This window comes from Desmodus rotundus, chromosome 8 (genome assembly GCF_022682495.2).
Source record: "Desmodus rotundus isolate HL8 chromosome 8, HLdesRot8A.1, whole genome shotgun sequence".
Taxonomy (NCBI): Eukaryota; Metazoa; Chordata; class Mammalia; order Chiroptera; family Phyllostomidae; genus Desmodus; species Desmodus rotundus.
In genome coordinates, this window is record NC_071394.1 from 98086239 (window position 1) to 98103511 (window position 17273).

Here is a 17273-nt window from a genome sequence, read left to right on the forward strand (position 1 = left end):
TAACTGTTGTATCAGCGTGCATTAAAAAAAATTAAAATTGGTGAATTTTTGTGCAGCCATTTTAATATTGAAGATGGAAAGAGATACGCAATATTTTCAGCATATTATACTTTATTATTTCAAGAAAGGTAAAAACGCAACCGAAATGCAAACAAAAAAGTTTTGTGCAGTGTATGAAGAAGGTGTTGTGACTGATCGAATGTGTCAAAAGTGGTTTGCAAAGTTTCTTGGTACTACTGACGTTTTGTCCAAATAATTCTTTGCTGTGGGGCTGTCTCACGCATTGGAAGATGTTTAGCAGCACCCCTGGCCTCTACCCTCCAGGCGCCAATAGCAGGAGATAGCCAACTTACTCAAAATATCCAAACCAAGGAAGTTATTGGTAAAAATGAAAATGTCTTTTATTTTACAGAGAAAACTAAGTGGACTTTTTGGCCAACCCAGTTCATCAAAAACAATATGCATTAATGAATGGAGAGAGTGCTGGACAGAAAGAGATGAGAGAGAGTCAGCGTGGCAATATGTTAATGGTATATCCTAGGGGCTGAGTATATGAACATTCACTATAAAAACAACTTTTTGGTAAGTTTGAGTATTTTCACTATGAAATGTTGAGGATAGTGGCATCAGAGACCTGTGCTGATGTATAATGCTGCAATTAAGGTAGACTTAACATCATGCAAAAAAATAACATATAATGATGGGGCTTTGAATGAGACACTTAGGACAAGTGAGTTTTTGTAGTGTTTTGTAACAAATAGGTATTTTAAAAGTATTTACAAAACACAGTGGTTGCCAAAGATAGGTACTTAATAAATTATAGTTCTTCCCAGAATCCTTGTGAAGCTCAAAATCACCTACTTGCGTGGAATCATAAAAGCCCTGGTCATCAACAGACATTTTTTAAGCTCCTAGTGCATAAAAGATGCATTGAGATGCCATGGGTATCAGAAGTCAAGACTGGGTTCCCCAGCCAAGAGCACTGGCCGAGGACATGAAACATCCTATTTGAAAAGCAAGTGTGTTGCTCTAGTCCCTTTTTCCCCCCAAAAGGATCAACTTAGGAAAAAAAGAATGTGTGTGGATACAATTTAAAGGGTGACAAAACCTTTTTTGTATAGCATGGGGAAAATGTCCATAGGTAATGTGTGTATATACAATTTTCTTTTATGAGATGGAAGACTGTTAGTAAGAATATTATTATAGCTCCTAAAATGTTACTATCTGTGTATACAAATCTCAGAGGAAGTAACTGCATGGAAGAAACTTTATCATCATCCATTAGCCCCTGAGCTGCTGCTCTGATTTAGGGGTCCCTAAGGGCTCTCTGAATTCTATTATATGCTCTACCCTTTCTTGAAGGGAGGTATTTTTAGTGGAGAAAGGACTTGAATTTAAATAACATTAAACCACATCACTTTTCAGCCCTATGAATCCTTTGGATTATGCCTGTAGCAAGTCTCTGTGTGGTGCCAGGATGCCTCTGACACCTCTCCCTGTTTAACCAAGGGCCCAGGCCTCCGGCTCACAGCCTTGGCAAGTAATAACCTCAAGCTAGATTGTACCTGTTATTTTATTTTCCTTTGTATTTTATTTGTACAGTTGCCTTCTACTTAGGGCAACTGACACTGTTTTTTTCCCCACTTTCTAACAGTGACATAAAATTTCCTTTCTAAATATTTTTTGTTAAGTAAAAAAGATGGACTGTTTGAAAGACAAATAATAGGCGGGTGAGAGTATAAGCAGTATAATAGAAATATAAAGGTGGTGCAGGAAAGGTCAATGGTTGAGAATACAGATCTGCTCCAATCTTACCATTTTACGGACAAGGAAACTGCGGCCTACCCCTTTCCAAGATCCCACAGCAAGTCAGTGACTGAGTGGGCTTTAAACCCACGTCTCCCGACACACTGTTCCCGAGCTCTTTCAGCACTGCTGGTATTTATTTGGCTTCTGCCTCTGGCAGTCAAACTTAAGCGAGGTATAGGGGAGGAGGAGGAAGAAACTGCCTCTCTACCCTCTCGTCCTGTTCAGCCCGATGCACCCCTGGGCCCATCTCAGATCAGCAGCACCCCTCCACTAGATTCTCAAAGCTCCCTTTCAGGCGAAGCAGCAATGGGGCCCCCACCCCCTTGGCAGTCCCCTGTGCCTCTCAACTTGTGTCTGAAACCTCTCTTGCCCAGACCTGTTCCAGCCCAAAGCGGGGATTTTTCTCCTGTTCTGCTTCCATCTGTTTCTTGCAGGAAAACGGAAGAAAGCTTTGCTCACTGATTGATGTCCAGGAGGATGTGGTTCCTGCATGGGAGATTTATCTCAGTCAGTCTGGCCTTCGGTGAAACAGTATCAGAGTGGGGGACAGAGCTTTGGAAATTCAGAGTCTGACAGGATACTCAACCAACGCCCCCGGCCGCGCCACCAAATGTGAGATGTGCAGGGAAAGCCGCCTAGCACAGTGCCCAGCACACAGCACGCAGGCAAGACACGGTAGCATTAGCATTCCCCTGGGTATTTTACTCCCTTATTGTCATGTTAGTTTGGATGAAGGAATCTTTGTTGTTTGGATGAATTACAGATCAAGACAACAGCGCCTTCACATATGGCCAAATAGCCTGTGCACTGCACAACCCCAGAGGGCGCCAGAGACAGACAGACTAGAAGGGGAACGTGTCCTGGGGTTGTAGTGTGCTGCGTGCACAACCAGACTTGGCATCCAGCCGCATAATTCAATGCAAATTCCTGAAAGAGTTGGGAAATCTGAGTTCTAGCACTGATTTCTCCACTAAGGTGATGCGAGACCCTTGGCAAGTCCCTTTCCCTCTGTGTGCCTCAGTTTTCTCCTCTGTAAGAGGACCAAGTGCTGTCTAAAGGACCCCTCCGGCCACAAAACTCTGGAAACCTGATTCTACAGAAGCAGATTTCTAAATGGCTATCATACAAAAGAGGAAATGAACTCACTCCCCCGGCTTCAGAAGGAAGAGCCAGCGTGAGTGGGTTAGGGACATTAGATGGACATAGCTTCAATTCAGTCAGAAAGAAAACCTTAATCAGAGTACGTAGCAACAGAGAAGGCAAGCTTCTGGGAGGTGGTGAGTTCCTTGTGGCTTGAGGAATTCAAGTAGACTGGGTTAAGCGAGAAACCTGTTAGAGGTGGGAGGTTTGACCATATGCCCTTTGAGATGCTTTCCAGCATGGAGATTTTATGGTTTCAAAGCTTGGTTTTATTTTCATTAGTGCTAGGAAGCACTCACCTAGGGTTGGGTCTCATCAAATCCTGCTGATAACTATTAATGCAATGACTTTGTTGGCTCTTTTCCTCTCACCCTCTAAGAGTTCCCACACACCAACATTCTCCAAACTAAACTCGGTTCCTCCAACAGTATAGGGGTTTGCCTCTGCTCCAGCAAACAGATGTTTTCATCCTAGAAAGAACTAATTAATAATAGCCTTGCCCAGGCTTGGGGTCGGGAGAAGGTAGAGCTAGAGTGGGGAACCGTATAAAAAACTCACGAGAATAAACCATACAAACACTTCTAGCATCTATACCCCAGCGACAGCTAATGCTAATTGCAAGTCATTCTAACCTATCCATTGCTGCAGGCCCCGTAGGAAGTCCTACAGCAACAGCTGTGTGGGACTAGGCTAAGCGAGTGCACACGAGGGGAAAGAGTCAGGATCTCCTTTAAAATCACAACCATGTTGGCTTTTCATTAATTCTGACTGGTCGAGACTGAATTGCATCACCTGTAAGCTGCATCCACAAGGAACAGCAAGACTTGGCAATTCTCCACTTGATCAATAAGGGCATTCAGTCAGTCTGGTGAAGGTGGAATCAGAATACCCCCACTGCTGTCAATAATTTCTGTGTTTCACTCACATTTCCAAGGTGAATGAATCCCCCCCTGAAAAATCAGCTTGGATGTACCTCTTAAAGACTTCTATTCAGAAATTTAGCTCAGGGCAACCGTGCCTTTTTAAATGAATAAATTATCTTTTCTAGTTCCCTTCAGTAGAGTGTATATTTACACAGTAAAAAGGTATAAATCTCAATTTGGGGTATTTTCCTGATGGTGAAAGATGTTTAGTTTGGCAAGATTCCAAAACCTTCTCTCTTGATGACTTTCCCAGGGAGGAGCAGTAAAGCCATCTGCCCAGATGAGAAATATCCCCCAGGTAATGCAAATACACATGCTCGCGTTTGTACTGAATTTGGCATTTTAGGTAATGCTCTCGTGTAGACTATCTATTCTGATCTCACACACTCTGCCCGGAGGTACAATGAACCCCATTTCACAGATGACGAAACTGAGGCTCAGAGAGGTAAAGCCACTCATCCCGCGTGACACAGCTGGAAAGAAATAGAACACAAGGCTAAAAAGCAAGTCCTTTCTGTCCCCTACACCTAAGTTTGCCTCTCAGCAGTTACACTTGCTAAACAACAAAGAAAACTAATTTCACAGTACCTTTCCGCTTCTTGGTCTACACTCTGCTGCTTGCTTTCGAAGGTATTGAAGCTGCTCATGTCCACATAGCCATCATTTTCATTTGCTGTAGACAGGGCTCTGCTCTGGTCTTCAAACAGCTTTGTAAATGTCCCGGCCCTCGCAGGCCTCCGGGGCGGAATCTGGATATTCTCGTAGTCCGAGTTCATGGCTGGAATGTTCTCATAGTCTGAAGTGTCAGCATTGGGGAATGAGATGGACCGGGGCTTGGTCAGGGGCAAGGGCAAAAAGGGGGGCCGGGAGCGGTCTTCGAAGGACTCTACTCGGGACACTGTCCTGCTGAAGGGGACGCCTTTCCTTTTGCCATCCCTGTAGAAAATGAGAGAGGATGGCGATTCAGAAGCCCGGAGCTTGCCAGTCCGGGCCTTAAGCTGAGGGGAGTTACTGAGGCTCCTGCGGTCAATTTCCAGAAGCCGGGAAGGCCCGTGGTAGCTGGATTCTGAAGAGGACCTGGAAGAAGACACGTTGACATCCACGTGTACTTTGTTCTCCGTCTTCTTCTTAAAAGTCAGTGCCAGGAACCGCTTAAAGGACGACTTCTTCTTCTTGCTGTGCTTGTCTGGGGGCTCACTCTCGATCAGGAGTGAGGGAGAACTCTTGGTGATGGGCTTCTTGGTGATGCAGGCCAAGTCAAAAGGTGGTGGGATGTCGACCACGGAAGACGGTGTTGAAGTGCCGCTGGACGGAAGGTGGTTCCGCTGGGAGAAACTCCCAGAGGAGCCAATCACACAGGGCAGAGAGAGGTTGTCATCTTTCCTTTTGATTCGATGGTCGTCTAAGCCAGATGCCTCAGGCTCTCTGTACACAGAGACAGGGATCTCTCGGCCTTCTACAGAAAATGAACGAGGGTAGAGAGTGAAGGCTCTGGGCTTTGCTGGTAAGGCCCTGCTGGCTTCCAGTGGCTTCCCCTCTAATGATAGAACCATCTTTCTTGCCTCCTCGGTGGTACGTCCAATGCCGATGGCTGACAATGAGACAGCTTCTGGTCCACTTTCTTCTGGGACAGTTTCTGGGACATAGCCAGCCACCTTCCCAGAGTGGGGCCTGGCCCTTGAGATGATGTTCTTTCTGTCAATGGGGACCAGGCCACCCTCAGCATCAGAGTTCACTTCTTCTTTTGAGCCATAACCGCTCAGCGCATCTGATGCCACCTGTGTCTCAGGCTTTTCTCCCTCTTCAGGGTCAGTCCCACACACCAAGTCGACTCCCATCTCATAGGGGTTGGTGAGCGCATCGTCTGTGGCATCCTCATCCTCTGGCAAGATCACCACATCAGGGACAGAGAGGCCCTCCCCAGTGCCATCCTGCAGGGAACCACGCTGGTCACACAAAGTTCCAGCCACGGTGTTCTGGTCTGCACACTTCCCCGACTTTGCTTCCTGCCCTGACTCCAAACCTTTCACTGACTCAGAAAAAGAAGAGTAGCTTTCACTACAGAAAGAGGTGCTCTCTGTAGGGAAGAACTCATACGGACTTCCTGAGAGTGAAGTCATGAAGTCGTCCACACAGTCATTCTCGAAAGGAATGATCTGGCAGCTCTCCTCTGCAGGTTCACCCTGCACGGCGTCTTCCCCTTCCTGAGTGACCTCTCCCTCCTCTTGGGTGGCTGCTGCCATTTCTTCCTGATCAGTTTTCTCATCTTGGTCAGGTGGTTCATCCTGGTTGCCATTACCAGAGGCATCTTCACACTCCTCCTCAGAGATGTCACAGCTCTCCGTGACTATGTCCACCTCCTGGATGCCTGTGGCCAATCCCTTATTCTCCAGGGGTTCCTCACTGGCATCTTCAGCATCCCCCTCAGCGGCCCTGTCAGAATCCGCATACTTGTCTGGCGCCCCTGGTTCTGCATTAGCACCGCCTTCCTCACCATCCTCCTCTGCCTCCTTGGGCATCCCAGGGGGGCCAGGCTCCTTGCCAGGTGCTTCTGGACCCTCCAAATCGACTTGAGTTAGAATGATATCACTTGGAAAGACTGCCTCTCCATCCCAAGGGCCCCTGTCCTCCAGGTTGTACATGTTGTGTTCTTCCACCAGCTTCTCTTCCTCCTCACTTGTGAGATTCTGCTCCTCTGCCCCCGGGTCTTGGGCACAATCATCAGCCCCCACGTTCTCAGGAATGGGGGCTACACCTTCACCAGCCTCTCCACTCAGCGCCACTTCGGCTGGGGCTGCCTCTTCCGCAGCAGCTCCTGTCCCCTCCTCCTCACCTCCCTCCTGGGGTTCCTCTTCCCCAGTGGCATCTGGAGGTACCATGACTGCATTCTCCACAGAGTCCCCATCCCTGGGTTCATCCTCTCTCGGTGGAGCTCTGGGGACCACAATGTAATCCTCATCAGCCCCAGCCTCGGAGCGCTCCAGGCTGGACTGCTGCTCTTCATAAAGCCCCCTGTCTACACAGAGCACCTTGCCGTTGCTGCATTTGTTCAAGCTGTTGATCATGTACACACTGGCCCTCCACTCGGTGGGGGTATCCAGCCTGGGCTTAGGGGCGATGGGGGGTTTCGGGCCCCTTGACATGGAGTTGGGACTGTGAAGACTGTCAGGCCTGGGTGATGAAGGGAATTTGGGTGCTGTCACTGGCGTGAGGGGACTGGCAGTCTTTGGCTTGGGAGCAACTGGTGGTTTTGGTGAATCTAAAGGATGAAAATAGAGAAAAGAAGGAGACAAAAAGTACGGTTACCTATATTTCCACTCGTACTTATCACTTTTGAGATAGCATTGAAGAAGATGGTTTCCCAACTCATGTGAACCCAATCTACCATGTTTTGTCTTAGGTTTATGTCTCCACCATCGTCTTTAAAATCCCTTGATCTTCCACAAAAGATCCATTCTGTAAACAAAGTAGCTAGACCTTTCTTCTACACACAGTCCTGCTGACAAAACCCAAACGAATGACATCTTGTACCCATCAAATAAAGGTGTGCAGATCACTGCACTCATTCATTCAACAACTATTTATTAAACACTTTCTATGTGCCTGGTACCCAAGAGACAATGTTGAACTTGGCAGTCACCATCCCTGCTGCCATCATAGAGCTTACATTCATTCCGTAGTTAATTCATTGAATACCTGCATCTATCTGCATAGCCCTGCAGACAGTAGGGCCTTCTAGGATCAAGAAGAGAAGAACACCTCTGCTGACTACTCACAGTTGAGTTACGGAGACAAGACTAACAGCGCAATTGGAGGACAGAGCCGTACACCCTTGAAATATTATAACTGAGCAGCCATTATCTCATTCCCTCAAGAAAGGCACACCCAAGGCTTGTGACAGTGATGTATTGTATGGTTCTCCTGAGGGTCACCTCTGAATTCCACATGATGCAGACTGGTATCCAGCTAAGTGGCCCACATCCAAATTTTACAGTCTCTGAATTTCATGGGAGAAATGACACGGTATTTTACAACATGGATGTTTGCAAAAGGCCTCTTCCCTTGTGAATGGTGACAGTCTATGAACCACAGCAGAATAAAAGATGTGGTACAAACATACATGCAATAGGAGCTCAAGAAGCAAGAGTTGCTATGGCTAGGGAAGACCTCTTAGAGGAGAAATTTCAGCTAAATTTTTCAGGATGGAAGGGACCTGGACAAGTATAGGGTCAAGACAGTAGTCACCCACTTCCAAGTTCAGCATGTCTCCCACCACAAGCCAGCCCATGCTCCTGCCTGAATCTCTGGGCCCCTGGGGTCAGAGTGAGGAGAGCAGATTTCCGGGAATGCAACTCCATCCAGACATATCCATTTCAAAAGACCTGCCTGGCTCCCCACTGCCCATGGATCAGGATGTATAAATCTCACTTCAGCCCAAGCCTCACCTCCCAGTTCCATACCCTCTAAAGCTTGCGTTTGACACGCAGCAGCTTCGGTATGCCAGCCGGGCTGTGACAGAAAGAAGGCGGAGCAGAGGGGCTGGAGGACTGTCAGCAAACTCTTCTCTTCCCCATGCATTTGACTCTCAGGTAAATCCTTGAAGCATCTAACCCCAGTCGAATCTAATCCAGGGCTGTTTGACAGAAATATAAGGTAAGCCACGTTTACATTTCATAGTAAGTTTTAATTTTCTCACAGCCACATTAAAAAGTCAAAACGGAACAGGTGAAATTCATTTTAACAATATGGTTGTGAACTCGATATCTAAAATACTATTTTGAATATCATCATGTAATCAGTGAGTCATGTTTGGATCAACATGTAATCAATATACAAAATTTATTAATGAGTTATTTGACATTGTTTTTTGAACTAAGTGTGTTTTATACATACACCATGTCACAGTTCAGACTGGACACATTTCAAGTGCTTAGTAGCCACATGTGACCGGTGGCTATGGCCAGTAGGTCAGGACAGCTCTGACATGAGACATCTCCATGGGACTGTCTCATTGACACCTCAACTCTGGCACCAAAATGTCTGAAGCCAAAGTTAGTAACACCTCTCCAAACTGGCAGGACTATGTTAAATTCAGCTGAGGCCCCAAAGGAAAGAAAAAAGGCATGGAGAGGTAACAACGCAGGGTTACAAAGCCTGTGCACTCTGTTCCTAAAAGGGTTTCATTTCAGAGCCCTTTGACTTATACTTTGCACGTACGAGTACATCTAATGAACTTGGTTGTCTGGTTCCCCAACACACAGCTAATTAGGAGGGGCAGGGGGAGAAAGTTAGAGCGGGAACACTGCCAGCTGTAAAATGTGGTAGCTGTGAGCGGGAAAGGGAGAGAAGAGGCACAGCTGTCAAAGTACCCACTGTTAACATACCCACAGCATCAACCGCCTAACCCGCATCCGCATTTGTCCGCATCAATGCCCAGGCCTCACCCATCCAGGTAATAACCCACTATCTTCAAGATGTAATACGTGACTTCCCAACTCCTTGCTTCCGTAAGCAATCAAGTATATCCTCATTTAGAAAAGTATCTATCCAGATTAGGGGGAAAAAAAACCCACCCAAATTTGGAGCTTAAACAACTAAGCTCACTGTGTGGGCCTCTGGAGCCTGGCTGATCTGGGTTCAAAATCTGGCTTTGCCACTTACACGCTATGAAACTGAGCCTCAATTCCCTCATTTGTAGAATGGGTACAACAGTAGCACCTACGCTCCAAGGGCTGTTGTGAAGATTAAAAGACATATATTAGCCCTGAGCAGTGTCACTCGGTTGGTTGGGTGTCACCCTGCAAAATGAAAGGTCGTCGGTTTGATCCCTGATCAGGGCACATGCCTTGGTTGCGGGTTTGGTTCCTGGCTGGGGGAGCTTGTGAGAGGCAACCCATCGATATTTCTCTCTTAAATTGATGTTTCTCTCCCTCTCTTTCTCCCTCTCTTCCCCTCCCTCTAAAAATAAATAAATAAAATCTTTTAAAAAAGATATACATTAAAAATGCTTAAAAGCAGACCTTCACATATAAGTACTCAATAAACAGTAGCTATCATTGTTCTAATAAAGTCAGTATTTGCCTATCCCGTATCTTCCTCTGGTATAAGTCTTGCTCTATACTGATATACAATAGTATGTAATATTAGCTTCACGCTCTTAACATCAGGTGTCAGGTATGGGCATGCAATTATTCTTTGGGGGCGGGGACTCTCATCTCATCCTTAACAGGTGGTATTTCACATGGGTACCATGAGACCTGACAGAGGAACAGAAAGGCCATGAAAAACGACCGTCACGTTGGCTGCATCACCCCCACCCCCACCCCATCCTTCATCCAATCAAGCTATTGATCTGTGGACACCATCTCCCCGGGAAAGGTTACAGTGGGTGTCTGAGGCGTGATCCTGCAAGAAAATGCCTTCCCCTTAGAGCCCTTAGGAATGATAAGTATGCAGTGACCATGCCCTGCTTCCAGCTCTGAGATCAAAGGATGCCAGAATCAGAAAGGCCTCATTGAAAGATGGGGAAACTGAGGCGCACAGAGGGCAGATGACTGGCATGGAGTGACTCAGCAAATCTGGAGCAGGGCCCAGATAGAATGTGGGTTTCCTGCTGCAGGCAGTTGACCCTTTGGCCCCTGAGCATTTCCTCTCCAGGGGAGACTCAAGACTCTTAGCTTCCAGTGAGGCAGAGGTGAGAGAAAATTCAGGGAAACTGAGGTCAAAGAGACCAGGGACAACTAGCCAGGTAAGACATTTACATAAGGCTGAGTCCAGAGCTCAGAAATACTAACTGACCACGAAGTGAATGACTTTCATTAGCTCCCATCCAATTTCCTTTAATCTGATTCCATTAGATATTTATTGAGCATCTACTATGTGCCAGACACTTATCTAGAATCTTTGGGTACCTCAATAAACAAAACACAGACACTCTCTTTCAGGGACCTTATCTTCTAGTGGTAGGATATAAGCAAATACAAAGGGTATCTTATATACTGTATGATGTCAGATGATCACAAAGTCTATGAAAAAACATTAGGAGTTGAGGGTTTTTGCAATTTTAAGTAGAGTGACCAGGACAGGTTTCATGAAGAAGATATTACAGCAAAGACTTGCAACAGGTGAGGGAAGCCAGAACCTACTATACCTGGCATGTTCAAGGAGGTAAGAGTGGCTGGAAGGAAGTGAGCAAGAGAGAAGGAGAAGCAGGAGATGAAGTCACAGGGGCCATGGGGAAGGAGTAGATTGTGGAGGGCCTTAAGAGGGAGAAGGACACGGTCACTCGGGCTATTGTGTTGAAATTAACAGAAGAGGTGAGGATGGATGGAGGGAGACCTGTGAGGAGCTCTTGCAATAATCCAGGCAAGAGATGAGAGAGGTTTAGACCTAGTTGGTAGCAGTGGAAATAGTAAGAGTCAGATACCAAATAGGAAGGTAGGGCTGGTGGGATATACTGACAATTTGGACATGGGGTGTAAGAGAAAAAGAAAAGTCAAGGACAATACCAAGGTTTTGAGTCGGAGCAATTGGAAAAGTGAAGTTGCTACCAATTGAGATGGAGAAGCCTGCACGTGCTAGGGAGGGAAACAAAAATTTCAGTTTGCACATGTTAGATCTGAGTTACCTTTCACACACCATGGTGGAGACGTCAAGTGGGCCCTTGGGTATTCCGGTCTGGGTTCTGGGAGAGGTATGGCTGGAGGTGTCCATCACAGAGATGGAAGGCATGAACCTGGTGAGACCATCAAGCCAAGCAGTGTAGACTGAAAGTAGCAAGACCAAGGAGGGAGAGAGAAGGAGCCAGCAAAGGAGACTGAGGAGGGAGCAAAGAAAATGAAAGGAGTGCAAAGGCTTCCAACTCTGCTCCCTCACAAAAGGAACCAGATAGAGCCCCTGCTCTTGGTACAAAATCATCTGAGTCTCAGACGCACTCTGCCTGGAGCAGGCTCAGAGAAGAAGTAGCACCGGGGTGCACGCTGAAGGAGGAGGAGTTCACAACTGAAAAGGAGGTTGAGTATTCCCAGTAGCGGGGACAGAGTGTGAAGAGGCCCAGAGGCAGTTAGGTGCAAAGCCCTTTGGGACTGTAGTAGAGTCCAGTTTGGCTGAGGTTAAGTATGATGGGGGTAGGCGGATTACAGGATAAATCAGAGCTGGGGGTTCCTTCTCTGGGTTAAACTTAACTTCTAACTACCCAGAACCCAGCACGGATGGAGCTGCTGTCTCCTGACTCCTTCTGGCTGCTGAATGAAACTTCTCTCTCCCTGTATCACAGAATCTGAGGGTTATGATTTCCCCCGCCTGAGTTATCAATGCCCAGGACCTCCTGGCAAGTCACTATGCCTGAGGATAACTTGAATGCAAGTACCCTTCAAGCCAAGATGCCAAGAGTTAACTGGGGGGAAGGGGGTCCACAGTGACAGGAGGAAGAGATTTTTAACAGCTTCTGGTGATAGAAATCATCCCCAGCTAGCCCCGTGTACCAGTTTATATTTTCTTTCTTTGCTTTAATTAAATATCTGTCACTCACACATTCATGCTCGCTGTTCCCTTGTCAGCTATGTAGAGCTTCAACTAGAAGGGGCATTGGAAGAAGTATGGGAATAGGAGTCCAGAGCTCTGATCTCTACTCCTGGTTCTGCCCTTAATTGGAGGAAAGTCTCTTCTCCTCCCTGAACCTCAGTTTCCCTATCTGTAGAGTGAGAGGACCACACCAGTCGGTGGGTGTCTGGTCTGCTCTGGCCGACTACAACCTATTGAACTCACAGCTCTTCTTACGTGCCCTAACATCCGTGCCTTTAGTCCCTGAGTCTGTTTCAACTGCAGTTCACAATACTCCCCCTGGAACTCTCATAACCATATGTTCCAAGAGTAATTATCTTCCAATTTCACCTTCCAATTGCATCTTAATTTAACTTTCATTCCTGGGTGCCTGCTGGAATGTCCACACCAAGCCTGATGATTTCTAATTAGGCTGCTATTAAGCTAGTCCAGTGATCCACGACAGGGCTTTTATGGGAAGACAGCATGGGACAGAGGTGGAAGAACGTGGGCCCCAGGCTCACATAGACCTGGACTTCAATCCCAGCTCTGCCACATGGCAGCTGTGTGATCTTGGGCACATCACTTTGCCTCTCTGAGCCTCAGGTTCTTTCTTGGTAACATGGAAGAAATACCTCCCTTTTTCTGAAGGTTTTTGAGAAGTTCAAGGAAAATAATAGATATAAGATGACCACCAAAGTCAATTGGCAAACATTTCTGTGTACCTACTATGTGTTAGACACTGGATAAAAAAGTAGGCTCTCAAGCTGGACAGTCTGTGTTTCAGTTCTATATTGGCTCCCCATTAGGTCCGTGACCATTAAATCCCCGCAGCTCAGTTTCCCATCTATGAAATGGAGATAGCAGGAGTACTCGCCTCATCAGGTCAATGTGAAAACCCAACTGATACATGCATAAAACACTTAAAGCAGTATCTGATTCATAGTAATTACCCAATAAATATTAGGAAGTATTTATTGGTCACTTATAATGGGACAGACACCATTCTAGGCACCTTAGATGCTTTATTTTATTGAAGCATGAGAATTCAGTGACCAAGAGCTTACTACCCCCATTTTTCAGACGAAGAAACTGAAGCACGGAGAGGTTAAATAACCTGCTCAAAGTCACGTAGAAGTATATGGTGGTTCTGAGATTCAGTCCCATGGAGTCTGTGAACCACAATGCTACATGACCGGGAAATCCAGAGCATGGCACACAGAAACCATTAGTGAGGTTTCTATCATTGCCACCACACAGAGAAAGGAAGCAGGTTTATGCTGGAGACAAATTACAGGATGGCGGAACCCAAGAGAGGCAACTGCTAAGATTTACTGGGACGAACCCAGCCTCTCAGTTTATTCCGGCTCACTCCATCCCCCAGATTCTCAGAGAAGGAAGGGCTTGCCCAAGTAGCGAAACGTGGGAAAACTGGAACTGCTCTCACCATTGTTTTAAAGCGAGTTTTATTAGGAGTGTAGGAAAAAGCTAGCCTGCTCTGTCCAGACTATGCCAGAACTATGCGACCTTGTTCCTCCAAGGAGTGGCAGGCTGGGTGCTGGGACCCACTCCAGCCTTTTCCAGTCCCACAAAGTGGCACCCCTGCTCCTACCTCCCCCTTCATCCTGGGACCCACACTCTAACTGTCCAAGTGTCCACCGACTCAGCAACAAAAGTGCCTGGACACAGGGAGGTGGCTGTTACATTCCTAAGTCCCCAAGTGGCTCCTTTTTTCTTTAGGTCAGTCCAGCCAATGTCTCCAATCTGCACCTCAATCCTAAGACAATGACTTTTTTCATTTAAAGAGTTTAAAAAGAAAAAAAACCCATAATACACACACACACACACACACACACACACAACAGCAACAGCAGCAGCAGCAGCAGGATATGGTTCTAAGACAGTCAAAATGGTGGCTTCCTGTTTCTTTAGGGATGTCTGTTTTGGCCTACGGCTTCAGACAAGGGTGTTGGTTGGGGAGATGACTGCCTTTTGCTTAAATCCAAGAGAAAAAAGAGAGAGAGAGAGAGAGAGAAAGAAACGATCGCTCCTTGGCAAGCAGATGAAGCAAGTTAGCTAGGACTCTTCCCTTGCTAACTCTTGGAGGGAACTTTCTGCCTTCCCCGTGGATGGAGCCAGGAATCCCAGGAACTAGAGTCCAGACACCGCCCATTTCTGAGTCTCAGTCGCTAAATCTGTTAAATGGCACTCCTCTGGAAAGATCGCTAATATTTACTGTCCAACGCATTCTGGATTGCAAAGAATCCCTGAGCTGGCGAGTCAGATTCACAGGGCAGAGACGTGAGGGGTGCGAGGGAACGTCTGGAGTGCGGCTCAGCCTCCACCAGGGTTGTCCCCTTGGCTCTCGGTCCCCTGGGCGAGGCACAGAGTGGGCCGCTGCCAGGGCGGGGGGTGCCGCAGGGAGAAATGATTTAGGGCTTTTTAGTCCTACCGGGAGAGTAAGCTCCAAGTCTCGGGGTCTGGAGAGAGAGAAGGAGCAGGAAATCCCTTAAGGGTGCGCCGCCGCCGAGTGATGAAGGACCAGGAACAGACCCCGATGTGGGGGAGACAAGGACGGATCCCGTGTACCAGGAGGGGTCCCTGAGGGGTCAGCGAGGGTCTGGCGGGGACCCCGAGGAGTGAGATGAGGGTGTAGGGTCGCAACCAGGTTACCCCTGCGAAAAGAGCGTCTACCTCCGCTGCCTAGGGATCCCTCATTCTGGGGGCCGCCGTGGGAGTGGGATGAGGGCGTTCACGGCCAGGGTGCGGCCTTGCCGAGACTGAGGGGGCGTCCCTGAGGCGGGAGGACTAGGACAGGGGCCCCAGATGATTCTCAGCCTCCTCAGTGAGGGGACGCCGGACCCTCCCATATCTCGACAGAAGCCCAGCAGAGTAGGAAAGGTCGGGATTCTCGGCCGTCGCTCCAGGCGCTCCGCCGGCTTCAACTTGGAGCTCACGGCCGGGGGGCCCTCTAGCGCGAAGCTCTCCGCGCCCCCGCCCCGGCGCCCGAGGTCGCGCGAAGCCTCCTACCTGCTCTGTTCATCTTCCAGCGCGAGGAGCCCGGGGCCGCCCGTCGGTCCGTCGGTCAATCGGAGCTCGAGTACGCACGGCGCCTCACTCCATAGTCGCCCCGCGGGTCCCGCACCCCCTGGCGCCCGCCCCGCCCCCCGGCGCGCGCCGTACTTCTCGAGGGGCGCAGGGCCAGTAGGGGCGCGGGGTGCTGGGCGCGAGCCTCCAGGGCTGGGCGGGGCCGGGGAGGGGGCGCGAGCGCCAGGCGCGCGAGGCGGCAGCGGGGACAGTGCGCGGGCGTCGCGTACACTGGGACTCAGCGCGGGGTGCCGGGCAGCAGGGGCGCGGGGCGCGAGCCTCCAGGGCTGGGCGGGGCCGCGCGGGCCGGGCGGGGAGGGGGCGCTAGCGCGCCGCGTGGGGGCGTTGGCCCGAGCAGTGCGCGGCGTCGCGTCTGCTGCTGGCTCCGGGCTCCGCGCCGGGTTCGTCGCGCTGACCGCGACCCCTCTGTCTGCGCTCCGCCGTCGCCGCCGTGCCTCCGCCCCCTCCTAGACGTTTCCTCCCGCTCCCGAAGAGGAAGGCTTTTTTCCCCCTTTCTGCTCTTTCAGCGATCGAGGGAGCCGAGGGGCGAAGAGTCCCCGTGCACATTTAAAGGGACCGTGGCCATGGGGACTCGGGGAGCCGCGTGAGGTTCTAGGGACTACCATTGGGGCGGGGGCAGCAGAACCGGCGAATTGGTTTTGTGGGGACTTCCTCGTCCCGTTGCCAAACGTACCGTCCATCTTTATTTTCATTTTCATGGACCTTCATTCAGTACTGCACCAGACTCTGTATTGAGCGCCCAACAAGACAGCCCCAAATTCTTGGCCTCGTGGAGCTTAGATGGGAGACACAAATGAGCAAACCAGCATGGGAATTGTTAAAATTGCAAATTCTTGAAACCCTCCCTAGACTTACTGAATCAGAAGTCCTGTATTTAACAAACCTCTAAGGTCATTTTGATGCAAGCTAAAGTTTGAGAAACACTGGAGTAGAGAATGGGTGATCAAGGAAGGCCTCCCAGAGGAGGTGATGTTGAAAGCGAGACCTGGTTGATGAGGAGCCTGTTTTTGTTCACGCACCGCACCTTATGACCAGCACCTCCCTGAAACCATGCCTAGTGCTGGGCAATATGGATTCCCCTACCAAGCCTCCACCTCGACCTCCCATCTGATTGTCCGTTCTGCTTCCCAGGATAAGTGCTGGGATGGGGACAGGAATGCACAGGAGCTTATGGGTACTCTGAAGTGGAGGGGCTTCAAGCAAAGGAAAGGCCTTTGGGTAGAGGGAATAGCTTGGGCAAAGATTTAGAGGTGTGAAAAGACATGGCCTGTTTGAGGAGCCTCAGGTGGCTGGCTTGGGGAACAGAGAGTGGTAGTGTCTCATCATGAGGTACGGAGGGCCAGAGTGACAGGTGCTCTGACTGCCATTCTTTCCATCAGGTGGTCCCAGATAGCCAGATGTTTTCATTGCATAGGTGAAACACCTCTTGGCTCTAAGCATCGGTGTCACTCAGGAGCTCGGTGGATGTACAGAACCTCAGGCCCAACCCCAGACCCACTGAACCAGAATCTGCATTTTAACTGGATCTTCGGGTGATCTGTACACACATCACAGTTGGAGACAACCTGCCCTAGATGACCCACCCCATTTCTTTTGGACCAAATATGCTTCAAAGGATACAGAAGTAGAGAAGAGACATCCCAGTTTCCCCAGCTTCTCACTGGGGTGAGAACTTAATCCCTGACCTCTGTCTCTGTATTCATACATTATTGGCAGGCTGGTAGGTTTCTGAATACCTGAGGGCTGCCTTTA

General features: G+C 48.8%; 1 protein-coding gene across 3 annotated transcripts in view; it reads right to left on the reverse strand.

Moving 5' to 3' along the window:
• FGD5 (FYVE, RhoGEF and PH domain containing 5) overlaps positions 1-15893 on the reverse strand; it is a 117163-nt gene extending 101270 nt beyond the window's left edge. For 2 of the 3 annotated variants that reach the window (XM_053929905.2, XM_053929904.2), the window contains exons 1-3: positions 15444-15893; positions 8318-8505; positions 4461-7131 (exon numbers count right to left, since the gene is read on the reverse strand). In XM_053929905.2, coding sequence (XP_053785880.1) covers positions 4461-7131; positions 8318-8450 — 2804 coding nt within the window. In that variant the 5' untranslated portion in view covers positions 8451-8505; positions 15444-15893. The remainder of the gene's footprint in view (positions 1-4460; positions 7132-8317; positions 8506-15443) is intronic. The other variant, XM_053929906.2, reaches the window with a different exon arrangement.
• Positions 15894-17273: the final 1380 nt, after the last annotated feature.